The sequence below is a fragment of the Aspergillus brunneoviolaceus genome (assembly GCF_003184695.1).
Source record: "Aspergillus brunneoviolaceus CBS 621.78 unplaced genomic scaffold BO95scaffold_48, whole genome shotgun sequence".
Classification (NCBI taxonomy): Eukaryota; Fungi; Ascomycota; class Eurotiomycetes; order Eurotiales; family Aspergillaceae; genus Aspergillus; species Aspergillus brunneoviolaceus.
Window position 1 is genome coordinate 43,460 of NW_020290778.1, and position 16,911 is coordinate 60,370.

Here is a 16,911-nt window from a genome sequence, read left to right on the forward strand (position 1 = left end):
CCCGCGATATATCCATCACATCGTTGCTATTGACATCATCGGTTGGTTGCCCGATGATTCACAACGGCGAACCTCGTGGGTCCTGACGTGGTCCATTGAAATTACAGTGGTGGTTGTCCTGGCTGCGAATAGAGTGTAGAAGGAGAGGTGAGGGGGAAGCTGGGTCTCGCAGGGGATGACGAAGTTGCAGGCAGTGCGCCTGCAGATTGTGACTCTTCAGCAGGCACGTATCGATAAGCAGTGCGCGATGGCTCGAATGGGCTGAATTCCTCAGATCGGGCAGCAGCATTCCTGGTGGTGGACAGAAGCCATCCGCGAGATCTAATCAATCACGAATGTCTGCGACAGCAGTGTGATAGTGACTTGTCTGTTGGGAGATACATTGATTATGACGTGTCGGAAGGATCGAGAGAGATCGTGGAGATATCATGATATCACTGGTGTGAGATGGAGACGACGAGGCCTTGCATTGTTGCTGTTGCTGTTGTGGTCTGCTCCAACAAGCTACTCACTCTACTGTAGGTACAATTCCATCTTCACTCGTCTCACCCATCGGATGCATGTAAGGTACCAGGCACGGTAATCAAACGGTATGATACGAGCGGATCGACAGAACCAATCCAGGGAAATCCGAGCCTCGAACCGCGGTCTGAGTGGGGCTGACCACCAATGACTGTGCAGTGTTGACCTTAGTTCAGGAACCGCCCCCCTTTTCATTTAATTGTCGGTCTCTACGGGTCTTGGTGTGCCTTCAATCCGTGATCTTGACCAACAAACTCACAAACTCACCCCCATCCCCAACTGGACGGTGAGAGTCTGGCTCGATGCTCGCTCATTTTCATTTTCAAATTTAATTCTTCCTCTCCCCCCCCTCATCCCTCATCCCTCTTTTTCCTTCCTTCTTCTCCCTTTCTTCTTTCTCTCAATCCATCATTCTTCCAGGTGCTCGCAACCCACACTCCTTTGTCGATTGCTTGTTTCAGGTCGAGGGCTCTCATTATTGTGTTGCTCTTGTCACTCCTTATTCACTTGAACTGCCTATCAATCACTCTTTCAACTGCGTCTACCCTGGTCTCGATTGTGGTTCCAACTTAAACATCCGTGATACCCTCGTCTCGCACCTCTTTCATAGCAAAAGCAAAAGCAAAAACTCTCATCAAGACTACAACCATCATCATTCTTCACAATGCAGCTCAAGAACTCCATGCTTCTGTTGACCGCCTTGACGGCTGGTTCTTCCGTCGCTCGCATGCACGGCCATGAGCGCCGCCACCACCACCACGAGAAGCGCAACGTCGGTGACGAGGTCTACGCTGTCATCGACGGTGTCCTCGAGTCCTGGGTCAACGACTGGTCTGGCTCTGCCACGACTACTGTTGAGTCCAACAAGGCTGCTGCTACTGTCGCGGCTGCTGCTACCATCGAGGTGAGCGCTAACGTCGCTGCCTCTGCTACCGTTGCCGCCAGCGCTGCTGCCGCTACTTCGAGCTCCGCCTCGGTTGTCTCTTCTGCCGACGGCACCTGCAAGTCCTGGTCTGCGACCTCGTCGAGCTACTCCCGCTCTGGCTTCGGAGCCAAGTCCAACGCCAAGCGCACCACCGATGCCATCTACTACTCCGGTAACGTCGGCAGCCCCTGGGGCAGCAACATCATCGAAGTCAGCGAGGACAAGGCCTGTCTCTACCAGTACGTCGTCCGCTTCCAGGGTAGCTCGTCCGACGACTGGACCGTCAAGTTCTGGAACAAGATCGGTCCCAACGGTGGTCTGAATGGCTGGTACGGCAACTCGGCTCTGGAGTTCAAGATCAAGGCCGGTGAGACCCGCTACGTCGCCTTCGACTCCGACTCCCAGGGTGGCTGGGGTGCTGCCAAGGGTGACTCTCTTCCCACCGACGAGTACGGCGGTTACTCTTGCACCTGGGGTGAATTCGACTTCGGCAACACTAGCAACGACGGCTGGTCCGGCTGGGACGTGTCCGCCATCCAGGCCCAGAACGCTGGCCAGGAGGTCCAGGGTATGAAGATCTGCGACCACACCGGTTCCAAGTGCTCCACCATCGGCAACGCTCTCGCCTCGGTCATCAACGCCTACACTTCCAACCTCGCCGATGCTGACGGCATTGGTGGTAACTCCAACGAGGAGGCTGTCCGCTTGGACGTCGAGCTTGACTTCGCCTAGATCGACTTCGTGTGATTTTGTCGTTTTCCTTCTTTCTCAGATTCCCCTTATGGTTTCCCTTGTGCTGGGTTGGAAACTCCTTAACATGTGTGATTTGCGGACTACTGTGAACACCATCCAACTCCTATTTTCTGTTTCGAGTGTACATACCAATGTTATCGTATCTATTCCTGATTGGTGATATCCTACAGTTGTAGTCTGGTTCTCGGGTGGTACCCTGGTTCACCTCGACCATTGCAAGGAGCTCTGAGGCATTGCTTTGTCTCTTCAATGCGGTTTGTCGTGATGTAGTCACCTTTGTTTTTGACCCAATGCCGAGACTCAGTGTCGATAACATAGGTTGCTGGACAAAGCCTTTTGCCGCTCGACTTCTTTCCACATTACGTGTTTCACTTCTTTGAGTAGCACGTACGAACAATCAACAATACACCATGAAGTAGCAATATCCGGCACGGCTTGTGACTTCCAGGCCCAATATGAATAACACATGGCAGGAATCTAGTGTGATATGTAGTACTTCGCTTCTTCTCTCTTTCTCCTTTGTATTCTTTTTCCGAGGCGAAGGTAGTTGGGCGGCATTGTGACTAATAATGTAGTCCATAGTGTTGGCCGCGGCGGAGGCGAGAGGATTCCTGAGGCGGCGATCAGGGGCCGACGCAGGGACCACGTGCCGATAGACGGCGCTGCGGCGTCATTTTCAGCTTTCCCCTCCGCATAATTGTTCCTCTCTGCTTGCCCCTTTCCTTCCCTTGCCACGACTCACCAGATCATACCACTGCCTAGCATGGGCTGGTTTGGAGTCGCAACGCTGATTGCAGCTGCATGTTATCTTATTTACCGACATCCGCCCGCTACCTGGGCGCCTCAGCCTCCGTCCGAGAAGACATCCGCGAAACCGCCCACTACTGGGAGCACCAGGGACGCTGTAGAGTCTCTCGAGCCTGATGTCCTCGTAGAGGATACCCAAAGCACTCCCAAGGCTTCTGCGACGAACGTGCCCTCTATTGAGATACCATCCTTACACCTGGACAACGAGACCAAACCTGTCGCGCAAAACGACCATCAATCCCGCCACAATGGACCAATAGACCCCTTATCCCCTCCATCGACAGCAACAGCAGCAACATCCTCCCAACCCAAACCGAGCAATGGAAGTCTCATGCTTCCGCCACCGCTACCGGTTCCGCAACTCCTTCCCCCCTCCCCCCAACCTTCCGCGACAGCTTCAACTACTTCCTCCAAAACCACGTCCATGCCTCCGCCACCCCTTCCCCGACTCCGCCCAATCGCAGCCCAGCAGCAGCCACAGCAATCACTATCATCCTCCCTGACCTCAGGACGCTACCCTCCGCGCCCAACAAACCCCGCCGCCGGCCCAGCAGGATCCCTCCGCCCACCCCCATCCGCCGCCTCCTCCCTCCGCGCGCCGCCGAGCCGCTCCTCCCCTTCCTCCCTCGCACCGACGAAGCTGATCGCGAAGCCCCTCTCGTCCTCCGCGTCGAACAAGAACAAACACATCCTCCAACCGGGGTACTCGCCGCTGGATTGGGCCGCGTTGACGTCCAACCCGAACAACAACCTCCGGGGCAAGAACCTGCCGCCCACGCTGATCCGGGTGACGCCGTCGATGCTCAAGGCGCAGAACGGGCGCAAGGGGGCCGACGCGTGGACGTCCTACCAGGGGAAGGTGTACAACATCACGCCGTATCTGCCGTTCCACCCGGGCGGGAAAGGGGAGCTGCTGCGCGGGGTGGGCAAGGATTCCGGGCAGCTGTTCATGGAGATTCATCCGTGGGTGAATTGGGATGCGATTCTTGGGGAGTGTTTGGTCGGAATTTTGGTGGCGGAGACGGAGGCAGAGAGTTCTGGAGGGGGGAATGAGTTGGATGCGATGGATTGAGTTGGTTGACTTGGGGGGGGGTTGACTGATGTTGTGTTTAGCAGATGATACCCTAGATTTGTGATGTGATATACTTGGATATACGTACAGATCAGTTGTATAGCTCCTTCATAGAATATATCAACTGGCTATGCCATCCACCTCGCGCGACACTACTGATGACATGATATCCATTGTCCAATCCACTGTACTCTAATCAAGAATGACCAACCAACCTAGAGCGCAGACCCTTCCTAGAGAGAAAGCAAAGCCCAAATACCACACCCAAACGAATGCACCTCGAAAGCTGCAAACCAAAACACGTGTACTTACCTTCCTGTCCTCCCGCAAGACAAAGAACCACCCACCGGGCCTGTAGCGGTAGGCGCTCGGCATTACCTTAGAAAAGTACCCTAGCCCCTCCCGGATGCGGAACACCGCCCGCCACCGTCCACCGCGGACTCTTCATTGGCACCGCACCGCACCTCCACCTGGCACCTACCAAGCTAGCAGCCACCTCCACCCCCAGAAAACATAAAACGTAATAACCCTCACCACCTCACCATCTCACCACCCTCACCTCCAAATCCCTCAACCAACCCACCTACAATTCAACAAACAGAACCGAAACAATGCGCCTCCTCTCCCTAGCCCTCACCGCCCTAACGGCCACCCTGGCCGCCGCCTCCTCCTCCTCCTCCTCCTCCTCCTCCTCCCTTGGCATCGAAGTCACCTACCCCGTCGAATGCAGCCGCAAGACCCAAAGCGGCGACACGGTGCACATGCACTACCGCGGCACACTGGCGGCGGACGGCTCCGAGTTCGACGCCAGCTACAAGCGCGGCCAGCCGTTGGTGTTCAAGTTGGGTGCGGGGCGGGTTATTAAGGGGTGAGTTTTTGACCTTTTCCCCTCTCTTTTGGGCAGGTTGAGTTGGATTTGGGGGGCTTTCGTTACATTGTTTGGATTGGGCTGGGCTGGGTGGGCTGGACGGATTGCATTGCATCGCATTGGGCGGCAGTAAAAGCTAACTTTCTTTGGCGTGTAGCTGGGACCAAGGCCTGCTGGACATGTGCATCGGCGAGAAGCGGACGTTGACGATTCCGCCCGAGTACGGGTATGGGAGTCGTGGCGTGGGCCCGATCCCCGGCGGGGCGACGTTGATCTTCGAGACGGAGTTGGTGGGGATTGATGGGGTGGCGAAGGATGAGTTGTAATTGTTCTTAAGTTTGGTTTTTGTTGGAGAGAGGGGTTGGGAAAGGGGGTGTATGAGATGGGTGGATGTGGATGTGGATCTTGATGTGGCTTACTCGTTACTGCACAGTACATAACATCGAAATGCTAAAGTCCAGCTTTATTTCTAAAAGGCGCAAGTATCTAAAGTATGCGCGGATAACCTTTAACAGGTATCTTTCTATATACATATAAACAAGCCCCCCAAAAATCAGGCCCATTTCCCAAGCAACGCCATCAGCAGCGCACCCAAACATAACAGTCCGAAAGCGGACAGCACCACGTGGATCGGGGCCTTGCGCATCGACGTGCTGAACATGAACTCGTGCGCCAGGAGCTCCACCAGCGCCGTGTAAATCAGAATCCCCGCCGAGATCGCATCGAACACGCCGCTGACGATCAACGTCGTGGCGCCGCTGTCGGCGTAGCTGTTGCGCACGCCCAGACCGATGGCGATGGCGATTGGGGTGGACACGCCGAATCCGAGGCCCAGGAAATACGGCGTCCATCGCTTGGCGTGCGGCCACGGCACTGTGGCGAGGCGCGAGCCCAGACCGAGCCCCTCGAACGTTTGGTGGAAGACGAGCACAACATAAAGGGTCACGAACCCGGTGCCGGTGACCGCGAGAGTCAGGCCGATGAACACCGAGTGGAAGATGATACCGAACTCCAGGATGAAGATGGACGTCAGCTGCGCCATGTACTCCTCCAGGTGCGAGTGGTTCTTGCCCGCTTCGACGTCGTGGTGCTCGCGCGAGTGGCCCAGGTGGTCTTCGCCCGGCATGTGGCCTTTGAAGTCCTCGGAGACGGCCACCGGCTGCTCGGCTTCCACGTGGTGGTGGTGGTGCTGGACGTCGTGGTGGTGGTGGTGGTGGTGGTGGCTGTCGTCGTCTTCTTCGCTGTCCGAGTCATGAGCGTGGCCGTGCCCGAAGCGTGCGTAGCGCATGACCATGAGCTCCACGAAGAACAACACCACAATCGTCATTAATACAATCGCTTCAGTCCACGAGTACTCTGTGATCGGCCCCGTCAGGCAATCGCTCGTCAAAGCCTCTTCGGCCGGGGCCAACAGGTGGATGAACGCCGTGGCAATGATGACACCGGACCCGAAATACTTGGCGACGAAGAAGGCCCATTTCGACAGTTTGCCGTCACTGAAGCTGCGCGCAAAGACAGGGAAGATAGCCCCGAACGACGAGCCGATGAAGATCACGAAGATGGAGGAGATGCGCAGGCCGATTCGGCCGTCGTAGTCGTTGCCCGTGGGGCAGCCATCGTCTCTGGCAATGAGGGTATGGAGGGAGTCCATGCTTTCTGCGCTCACTCGTCCTTTTCCAGATCCGTCGGCAACTCAAGGATCCTTGGGCCTGTGCTGTGCGCTGTGTATGTGTGGCACGGGCCCGCCTTCAAGGACAAGGTTTAACAGGATAGATCGACCGCTAGAAGCCAGCGACACCGTTAAGGAGTCCAATGATATCGCCGGATGGGTGTGTGACAGGGGTTGTGGCAGGCGTCAAAAAGGCACGTGGGAGGAGGAATGTGAAGGGTTGAGAATGCTGCCAGCCTGCCAGTGTCCGTCTGCAAGGTCCGCGTTCTTTATTAAGTGGTCTGTTTTTTTTCGAACCCCCCGCTCTTGAATGTTCGAAATCCGGTTGTGCGGCTGCCAACGGGCACGTCGACAGTCCCCAAGGTCCTTGAGACTAGTCAAGAATGCCCACGTCAAACTAGTGAGGGCGAGACAGCAGCAGCCTGTCGGATGGGGACCTTGGTAGCACAGTGGGGGAAGCGACCCAGCTGCAGTGACTAAGAGAGCGATTGAGTAGCCTGACGACTCGAGAATGACCGACACGTCGCAAGGATAAACGAGCAGATGCACCTGAGGTGATACAGGCGCAATAAGCAGGCGGACAGAGGGAATGGACGAGGAAGGCCATCGTGGCGGGCGATGAAGAATTCGACTCTGTTCTGGGAAAGGTGCGGGTCGATGTTGCAGTGGATGGGGACCTTGGAGGAAATCGACGTCAAATTCCTCGGGCACTTGGGGACCTTGCGGACAGGATGACCCTCCATTTTTTGGGCTGCTGATTGGCCCGGACCAATCTCGGGGTGGGCTATGTCACGTGTTTACACAGGATATGATAAGATGTCTGTAGTTAGTCTACAATAGAGTACACTTCAGTTCTTTAGCTGTGCCGTAAGAGGAAACGAGAGAAAAGTCAAGTTCAGACATTTCATAGAGAAAGATCTATTACGGAGTAGGTTGAATACCGGTCAGGTTATTCATACACTCGTTCTCTATGCTGTGGATGAGTCGGTTGAATGAATCGTAGATGTACTATAGTATCAATGAGAAGGAACCATGGACCACCCTCACGAAAAGTCAATTCAACAAGCCCCAGATCACACCATCAGGGTACCCAAGGAAGCAAATATAGACTCATGAGGTCACGCATCTCTCATTAGTCTGAACCAAATTCTTAACTATGGTTTTGGCATGGCAATATACAGGTAGGACACTGTATATTATGGAGGGACTTCGAAAGAGACGACGAGAGAGACAAGATATCGCAGGCTCCTAACCACACTGCACACTGCACACCGCCCTTGGGGGAAGATGCCGAAGATGCCCAGTCTTTCCGCCCTTGCCGGGCGCGCTTGGCGGCGCAGCTCCGAGCCCGGTCACGTCACGCTTTCCGCCAACTCTCGCCGACGACCACCTCACACATGACATCAACACACACACGCATACTCGATCCCCTTCCACTCTGACACTCTACCTATCTATCTATCTATCTTCTTCAAAGCTACCGAATACTAGCCCGAAATTCGACTTCGGTATCAACTTTCTCTCCAACACCACAGCACCTACATTCCATCCGTACAAACCGTGATCGCTGCCCTCATGGCGCCGATTCGCCGCTACCTCCGGATCAGCAAATACACCGTGCTCGAGTGCCGGATCTACCTCGAGAAGCCCTCCGACATCCGATGGCTGCTCAGCAGCCGTGACCCCGTCCTGCAACGGATCTTTGCCGCCATTCGACCCTTGGTCCTGCCCAAGTTACGCGAAGAAAACGAGCGACTTTATGCCCGGAAGAAAGGCAAGCCCGTCAAGGATGTCATCGCAGAAGGTATGCTCCGACTTTCGGCCGATGCAAGCGGAAGTCCTCTGGTTTTCGGCGGGGTTGAGAACAAGACTTGCTAACATCATGCCATGGGTGCAGATGACTTCGAAGTCGCTCTGTTCCTTCGCGAATCTCGAACACGCCACTCTCTATTGACGCGACACAAGGAGTTTGAACAAGACGCAAACAACGGCCAGAACAAGCTGCCAGGTCAGGCGGGGGCCGATGGCACCGCCGGGGGTCATATTCTGGTCGAAAGCGATGACGAGAGTGACCTGCGGATGCAGGATATTCCCGAAGCCGGTGCGGTCGAAGAAGGCAATGCCGGAGGGAAACGTGCGCGAGCGACGGAGGAGCGGGACGAGTCCCCGAATGATCGACGCACTTCCAAACGGAGGAAAGAGGAGGATTCGATACCACAGATAGATGAGACCGAGGACAAGAAGATGCAGTTCAAAACGAACTATGAGGGGTTCAACATCTACGGCTGGGTGCTGTGTCTGCTCGTCACACGCAAAAGTGACGGGGTGACCGCGGCGCCTGGCTCCTCAGAGCCTGGTCGCCAGGTCCTGATGGAAGAATGGATTTCTACACAGGCTCAAGGTGACCTGATTGAGGACTGATTCTGAAGAATTGCTTGGACATGTGCGGGGTAGATGGGCCTATCGGTCGGTGATAGCCAGCGCTGACTCTCGGATCCGATGGTCGGCAGACCGAACGTGCAATCTCGTCCGCGTCAACTTTGCATAGCTGTAAGAGGCAAGTATGATGTGCAACCCTGCCTTGCAGACATCCCTGATCATGACCGTTATTGGGCAGAGTGGGATGATCTTGACTTCCATCTGGCACGGTAGCAGGCTCCACGGCATTCACTCAATGCCTGGATCTGCAGCCTCGAGGTCACCATGAAACACACCCCTGCAGCCGTTTATGCAACAGAGACGGTAGTGCTACGTGCAATTTGTGGAGCTATCAGGCCATCTCTACCGTTGTCTACAATGCTCTCTGTGCAACCCGCGGTCTCAAGGTCCTGCTTTTGCGCGAAGCTTCTCACGGTCCAATTCGGCCATTCTCACCATGGCGCATTTGATTCACCACACATAGCGCCACAGATGGCGCTCTGGACGGAAACGAGTTGCGCGATGCTCGGGGACACTGCGCCAGATGCATCTGCAGGCCTGTAGTGCTGATTTAACTTCCGGCTTGCTGCATATGCCAAGATCCTGGCATGGGCGCTCTCTTTGGACAGGGCAGTTCTTGCAATTTCCTTGGAAAATTATATCGAGTCGTGATATAGACACAACCCAAAACGATATCAAGGCCTGAACGGAACGATGTTTGGCATTTCGGCAGCTGAGCGGAGTCCATGCTTAGCGTTTAGAGTAGCTTGCTGATAACAACATCGAAGCCTGACCCCGGGTGGACCCGAATTAATCCCGTTCCCTGTCTCCCCAACAGAAAAGTGGCGCAGGATCCTCCGAATTCGGCTCACCGTTTTCTTTCAAGATCTGAGAGGGGCCCTACAAGGAGGAGGGCCAAAACGCCTTAGAGTAGTTTACGAGTCAATTCCAACGCCCAACGAAGTGCGGAGGCTTTCTTCCATTATTGTTCTATGGCGGCTCCGATGGGGCCTGCAGGATGGGGATTCAAGCCCAATCCTCGATACCAGCCTTGACGGTCGTACAAGTTCAACAGGAATTACCGAATCGCGACGTCAAGGAATGGGGACAGTCGGCTTCTTGTTCAGCAATCGGGCTACCCCAACCTGTACGTGCACCAGGATAGCGACTATCCAACCGATCATTGGTGTAGACATACACCGCATGCGCGCGCTCGCGCAGGAAGAGACAGCAGTAGTGGACCATCGGTTGCAATTGAAACCCACGATGTGCTTGGCGGCTGGGACCGCTTCACGATGGACTGGTGGCTAGCGGGATTTGCATCATAATTAGTGGCCTTTTAGCCCGCGATTAGCGGGCATTGGTTTGGAGGGGGTTCGAAATGGATCCATATCAATTCGTCGAAACCACCCCGAATCTTCTCGTCTCTCTGGAAATCTGCCCCTCGTTTCCTGCTAATTAAAGAGCGGTGAACCGTGGAATGGAAAGACTTCTGGAAGGGCGGGTACCATTCCATGAAGCGGAGACAATTCTCTGTCTGTCTGAGGTTGATCTTCACCGCTGGAGATGGATTGCGATCGTGGTCCCTCGCCTCCATCGGCTGCGGATCCTGACCACACCGACATTGATTGATCCTTAAAGATGAATAAACCTTAGAGGGAGATTGAGGTTCGGGAGAGGGGGGGTTGATCGACCGAGTCTGTCTCGCAGTCAGTACCCCGTACTCGGCGCTGCATAAATTCTAATTAGGATTGTCAGAGCTGCAGCGAGGTGCATAGTACCTGCATTAAGCAGGTGATTGACTGGCGCAAGGCGCCAATCACTCATCGGCAAAGATACGGGCAGTGCAGGTGAGACAGAGACAGGGACAGAGACAGGGAGACTGATGAGTTCACCTCGTTAGAGTGTCGGGATGGCAAAGAAGCACAAGAGACGGGCTCAGCTTCCTGGCGGGAGGTTTAGTGATCAGTCTAGTCTAGTTTAGTCTATCCACTTCGGGACAGGCACAGAGGGCACATGATCACCACTTCACAGCCAGACTATGACCGATCAAGAAAGCTAGAGAATTCCGATCTACCCACATTGCTATGATAGGAAATGAAGCGCCAAATTGAAGACCACCAGGAACGACAATCGCAATTCGATGTCTTTTTCAGTTAACCCTCCGACCACCAAAAAGCGCTAATTACACATACCCGAGGAGATGATGATTGACCATGATTGACCATGATTGACCATGATTTACACTGCCTCCGCAATCCGCAAGGCCATTGCTGCTGCTGCTGCTGCTGCTGCTGCTGCATGTTGTTCCCACTTTTTTTTGCCAACGGCGCGGAATGAACAGTGGGGAATCTCATTTCCTTCACTTGGAACCATTGCTCCACACGTACCAGAGTATCTGTAATTTTTTTTGGTTTCGGGACGGTCAGTTTGCCATGTGTTCGTTCCATCGCCTTCCAGGGTTTCAGAGCCGACGATAATAATCCATCATGAATCATTGGGCATATCGGAAGCGCAGGGAAGGTCTGGGTTTCGTCGTGGTCGCATGAGAGCTTCGAATCAGGGTCCATCTTCAGCCTTTCTGACTCGGAACACGGCGGATATAGGTTTCCACTGGGAGTTTTGCGTCAGTTGTTCATCATCGTGATTAATACCATCATCATCATCATCATCATGAATCCCATGGACCAGAACCGAAATATCCATCGGAGTCGCCAATGCCCACTCCGAAATACCCGCTGGGACAGACAGAGCAGAAGAACGCCATCCTCGTAACAGCATAGATTCATGCATGGTCTCCCCAGCGCACACGCTACAAGTCCTCCACGGCACTAGGTCGATTATAGACTCCGACCTACTGTGAATTTAGACTACCAACTCATATATCCACTAGGAGGGTCGGAGAGTGGTTTTAGGCGCCCGCCCTAAGTTAGCCCGAGTACGGGAAGAGAAGCATTAACTTATCAGTCATCTCTCTAGTAGTTATTGATCAGATACGTACGTACTGTCCAAGTTATCTGCGTATCCTGCGGGATCGATTGGTGTGAGCTCTCATCATCAGTAGTAGATGGTAGATTGACGTGCAGGATCATCATCCCTCCCTCCCTCCCTTCCCTCCCGACCACAACGTCTTGCTCTTCAACCTGCAGGTGATCCCGTCCGCCCATGTCTTTGTGCTAGACTATATGTAGAGTACAATATAAGCTGCAGCAATTAGCTGCAGTCCATCAATCCTGTTTAGTCTCGTTCGAACTACCCTGCCCTGCTCCCCTGGGGTTGGGATGTCACGCTAAGAAGCACACAGCGCACTGCAAATCAAGTGAGAGTGATAGTTGTAGTCCTCCCCCGTAGTGCTCCGTGAAGACGACAGTTATTAATCTAATCAGGGCCAGGGAAGGCAAATTGCACTGGAACCAGGTTTGGTTGCATTGCATAAGGTCTGCAGGACCGGCTTGATTTCCCAGGTACTGTACACCATGGTAGATTCAGCATTGCGAGGATACCATGAACCCGAGGCGTGCCCGTTAGTTACCTACAGTTTTTCTTCATCCTGCCTTGATCCGGTCAGGACAGGTCAGGCCAGGTCAGCCAGTCACTGGAAAACGAGCTCTGCCTACCGGCATCTACCGTATCTCCCCCTCCACCATGCCCTTACCTAAGGTAAGTAATCCTCAATGACATGTCTCGAGAACTCGAGATCACTCTCGAGAGCAAGTTACGTTACCCAATCCATTGCGAAGATACTAAGTCAATAGCAAAGCGCCAAGCCCAACCCAAACCGCCAAAGATAGATAACCAGATGAACCGACCGCACAAGAAACCACCAGAAATAGTAACCCGCCCTATTCGTTCGCGCGCGCGCCCCCCCTCTCCCCCATCCGTCAGATTTAGACTTGAGACACTATTGATAATTATAGAGAAATAGGCCATAGCCATGACCAGGAAATCCTGGGGGAAGTGAGAGACAGCTCACCTAGTGTTCGTATTAGTGTTAGTGTTAGTGTTAGTTTTTTGCAAAAAGAGTTGTTGCTGTTGGGTACCACCAGTACTGGAGGTACGTAGTGACAGGCGACAGGCGACAGGCGACAGGCGACAGGACAGGTCTTAATCGCATAGTAATCCTTCAGGCTCAGCCGCCGCCGCCCCTCCTTCTACTATGTACGTACCCCGGGAGCTCGATAATACGAGGTTCCTGGAGACAGTGGACAGGGGACGTTGTACTCTATGTACTCCATAGTCACGTAACTAACATTAGGTTCGTGAGATTTGTTCTAGTCCCGTTCCTGGATGCAAGGAGGCTTGTTCGTTTGGCAGGTTTTTACTTTATTGTTGTGCGTGTGTGCGAGGGAGATGAATCGGAAAACAGGAACTGTGTTTTGGGTATGCGTTGGGGATTTGGGACGGAATAGAGTGGGATAGAGGGGAAACGAACTACTGACTCGCGACAATGTCTGGAGTCTTCCTCGCTACGTACTTCGTAGCTGCAAATGCGGCTGCTACAATAAGTGGGTGGTTGGTTGGTTCAAGCTGTAACTCGTACCTTACTAAGTGGTGGTGCCCCTGAAACGATGCGCGGCAAGCCACGACTAAACCGTTTCGGGTACGGCTACTCCGTGCACTGCAGCAACTTTCGCCTCCCCCTGGCCCGATGAAACGACCTGTCATTATGACTCGCTCTCTTGTCTCACTCTCTCTTGCTGCTTGCATGGTTTACAGTCACGAACCCATCTTATCTGTCTTCGCGTCAGTCTCTCACCCCTGACTAGGGCTGCAAGGACGGGGAACCGGTCTCGGAGACAGCTCGACTACTCATGCACAGTGGTTCAGCTATCCACTATCCACAATTCATATCTGTTATGCAGTCATTCTTATAGTTGGTCACTTGTGCTTACCACCTCAACAATCATAATCGAGATCGCGATGCTTACTGCGGGCGTGACGTCGAACTTCGCAGTCGTAAGGCTGCAAGAAACACAGTAGAACCCAGCCAGGTTGTACTGCCGTAAGCAAGAAGGCAGAAGGCTTGCCAACCAAGGTCTGAGGATCCGATGAGGATTGTGTGGATGTGGCTTGGGCAATCGGACGACTAAGATAGAGCTGATGGGCAAGAAACGACGGTAAACCCGGACCCGGCACTCTGGCTGGGGCTAGGATCTTCCTCTTGAAGTACCAAGTACAGTACGGCCGTGTGTGAGAGATCACACGCAGGAAACAACGAAAAAAAAGCAGGCTGCCTCGCGCAACAGCCGCAAGTTAGTGGAAGGAGGCGGGGGGAAATCGCTTGGAAACTCCATACTGTTTCCCCAACTTTGCTTCTTCCATTGCAGCCTTTTTTTTTCTTGTCATTTGTTGTCCACTGTGAACACTAAACCCCATCCAAACCCGAGAGGATCTACGAACTGGCACGTGTCGTTATGGTAGGAGACTCAGGACTAGCCCCCAATCCCGTAAGCCTATCATACGCAAATCAGGGATTGAGGTTGCCTGAGCGCGAGGGCGCGAGCATGCGCACATATCCTGTATAGTTGTGGAGTGCGGTCGGCCGTGGTGTCTTATCGTTCATTTCGTGATGATGAGGTTGAGTCATCGCGACACCGGCCGGTAATTATTTCTTCACGATTTCCCATCGACTAGGTAATTTACGTAACTGGGGCTTAATAACGGCTAGGGCCAATGAGCGTTTTGTCCTTCTTCAAGGGCAGAAGAAGAAGAGGGAAGCGCGAAGTCGACACACAGTAAGTACTAGGTAAATCTCTCGGGCCCAGCGCTGGTCGAAGGTGGTGGAAGAAGTCGAAAACAAAAGAGCAAGAGATAGACATCCCCCTAGGCTTGGAACATGGCGGAAGGACATTAAAAGGCGAACAATATTGATTGACATGCGGCAGAAACTCACCTTAGCAAGGAGGGTGGGTCGTTCGTGGGTGCCTCTTTTTCTCCTTTGCCCTGAACTGCCTTCCAGAAAATGATCGATTCGGTGGGTGTCAGCCAGCCTGGCGGTCGGTTTCGATTTCCCTTTTGTTTGATGTAAATGTTGTTTTCTGTTGGGTCGCATGGAAGATTTTTCGACTTCTTTTTCCTTTCGTACAGTACCAGAGGTCACAAAGCCATTGACTTCGTGTCCCTTACTGCATCTGTCTGTCTGTCTGTCTGTCTGTCTGGGCTTGTCTGTTTGTATCGGTCGGGTACCTCCGACACATTCATTTGGTTTGAGACTGAACCAGAACCCAGACTTTCTGCAACAGCCTTGGGGAGTCTGGGACTGATGATGATGATTAAGCTCTCACTACGCAATCTCATGCGAAGTCAATCAATAATGAAACCTGCGGAGCAAGTTTGAAAAAGGGGGAGGCGAAAAAAAACCCTCCCCCTCCCTCCCAGTCCTTAGTAACGTAGTGCTGCAAACCCCGGGCAGCCGAAAGTGGGACAGGGAGAGACGGAGAGAGGAGACGGAGAAGAACTTCTAGAAAATTTCCGTGGGATTTCCTGAATGGGGGTGGTTTCCCCATCGGATTTCCCATCTGCTTCCCATCTGGCATCCCACCCGGTATGGCACTAGTGTAAGAACCGTCAGATTCTGACGTAGTTCGGTTTTTTCCCTTCTGTCCGAGTGGAGCTCAGCTCCTGTTCCCGACAGGGGGTACGTCCTTAATATTATTGACTTTGGGGGTATTTTTTTCCCTTGATTTTATTTTTTTTTGCGTTCGATTTTCTTACCTGGCGCGCGCTGTTGTTGAACGCCAATCATTCTTAGTCGGTGTTTTTTTCTCGCCCAGATAGAATTTAAAAAAGAAAATCAAAAACAAAATTATTGCAGATAAAAATAATTTTCTAAAAAAGAAAAAAAGAAAAGAAAAATAACACCGCGACAGAGCAAGATTCAAGTGTATATATTAGGCACCTTCGAACCTCGCTTTTGAGACTTTCCTTTCCTCTTCTTTCCTAGACTTCAAAGATCTTGAAACTATTCAAAGAAACATCACCACTACCAACCCACTACTACCGCTGCGCAGACACTCCCCATCTTCTGCCTCAACACCACCACCATCAACCATCTCGACTACCATCTCCACACCTATTCTCAACAACTACATCACAATGCCTTCCATCGGTGGTACCTCTCAATTCCCTCCCTGCCCTGGCCCTCCGCCAAAGGGACCTCTTCCCCCGCTCCCCAAGTAAACAATGGGTGTACCATCTCGATATGAACTTGACGACCAATTGATTCGGACCGGTTCCTCTCCATCGCATCTGCTCCGCCTTGATGAATATCTCGATCGAGCGGGCCGGTTCGAATCGCTCATGATATGGGAGCTGCACCCTTTGGCATGGATATGACGATTTCGTTTTTGGGACTCGCACTACGGCTTTTTACCACATACGCCTTTTATTCGACACGCTTCAATACCACCTCATTCTATCTTCAACCCCCCTCTTCATCATCTTTCGGGATCTTACCTATTCTGGGATTACGCGACAGCATCTGAACCGATTCTCTATCTGTTGCCGATATATTTACTTCTCCACCCAAGACGATCTTCCTGGAGACGAGCGCAGGCGCTCTGCTCCAATTTCCTCTATCAGCAATTGCGCTTTAAATGTTGCGACATCAACACATCATCACTCACGGTTTACGTGTCCGGTGGACCGAGCAGCGGACCCTGCCGCCTGAATTACCGAACCTGCAACTGTTGCCAAACGGAAGGCCATGTGTCTCATCTGGACCTTGGCGGGTCACTCGGTAAACTCGTGGGTTCCAAAATCGGCAGCCTTGTCAGTCACCGTGGACTGGGCAGTCAGTCAGCATTTCCACCAGCAACCCCGCAAGAGTCGGTGACGACACGACTCCCGCCCGCTCGGGTTCCCATGTGAGATAGTAG

At 53.2% G+C, this 16,911-nt stretch overlaps 5 protein-coding genes across 5 annotated transcripts; 4 read left to right on the top strand and 1 right to left on the bottom strand.

Moving 5' to 3' along the window:
* The first annotated feature begins 762 nt into the window (after nucleotides 1-762).
* aspf4 (allergen Asp F4) lies at nucleotides 763-2,360 on the top strand. The gene has a single exon (XM_025586909.1). It carries the CDS (start codon nucleotides 1,187-1,189, stop codon nucleotides 2,177-2,179), a length of 993 nt encoding a protein of 330 aa, XP_025440518.1. The 5' UTR covers nucleotides 763-1,186; the 3' UTR covers nucleotides 2,180-2,360.
* Nucleotides 2,361-2,913: 553 nt separating this feature from the next.
* On the top strand, nucleotides 2,914-4,155 carry BO95DRAFT_444560 (cytochrome b5-like heme/steroid binding domain-containing protein). The gene has a single exon (XM_025586910.1). It carries the CDS (start codon nucleotides 2,964-2,966, stop codon nucleotides 4,077-4,079), a length of 1,116 nt encoding a protein of 371 aa, XP_025440519.1. The 5' UTR covers nucleotides 2,914-2,963; the 3' UTR covers nucleotides 4,080-4,155.
* Nucleotides 4,156-4,578: 423 nt separating this feature from the next.
* On the top strand, nucleotides 4,579-5,431 carry fkbp3 (peptidylprolyl isomerase family protein FPR2). Its single transcript, XM_025580932.1, has 3 exons — nucleotides 4,579-4,599; nucleotides 4,681-4,947; nucleotides 5,105-5,431. Exons 2-3 carry the CDS (start codon nucleotides 4,691-4,693, stop codon nucleotides 5,271-5,273), a joined length of 426 nt encoding a protein of 141 aa, XP_025440520.1. The 5' UTR covers nucleotides 4,579-4,599; nucleotides 4,681-4,690; the 3' UTR covers nucleotides 5,274-5,431.
* Nucleotide 5,432: 1 nt separating this feature from the next.
* Nucleotides 5,433-6,845, bottom strand: zrfB (low-affinity Zn(2+) transporter ZRT2). Its single transcript, XM_025580933.1, has one exon. It carries the CDS (start codon nucleotides 6,596-6,598, stop codon nucleotides 5,501-5,503), a length of 1,098 nt encoding a protein of 365 aa, XP_025440521.1. The 5' UTR covers nucleotides 6,599-6,845; the 3' UTR covers nucleotides 5,433-5,500.
* A 1,346-nt stretch (nucleotides 6,846-8,191) lies between these two features.
* On the top strand, nucleotides 8,192-9,037 carry BO95DRAFT_454547 (uncharacterized protein; the record flags this gene model as incomplete). The annotated part of the gene is made up of 2 exons (XM_025588269.1): nucleotides 8,192-8,420; nucleotides 8,514-9,037. 2 exons carry the CDS (start codon nucleotides 8,192-8,194, stop codon nucleotides 9,035-9,037), a joined length of 753 nt encoding a protein of 250 aa, XP_025440522.1.
* Between the last annotated feature and the right edge of the window lie 7,874 nt (nucleotides 9,038-16,911).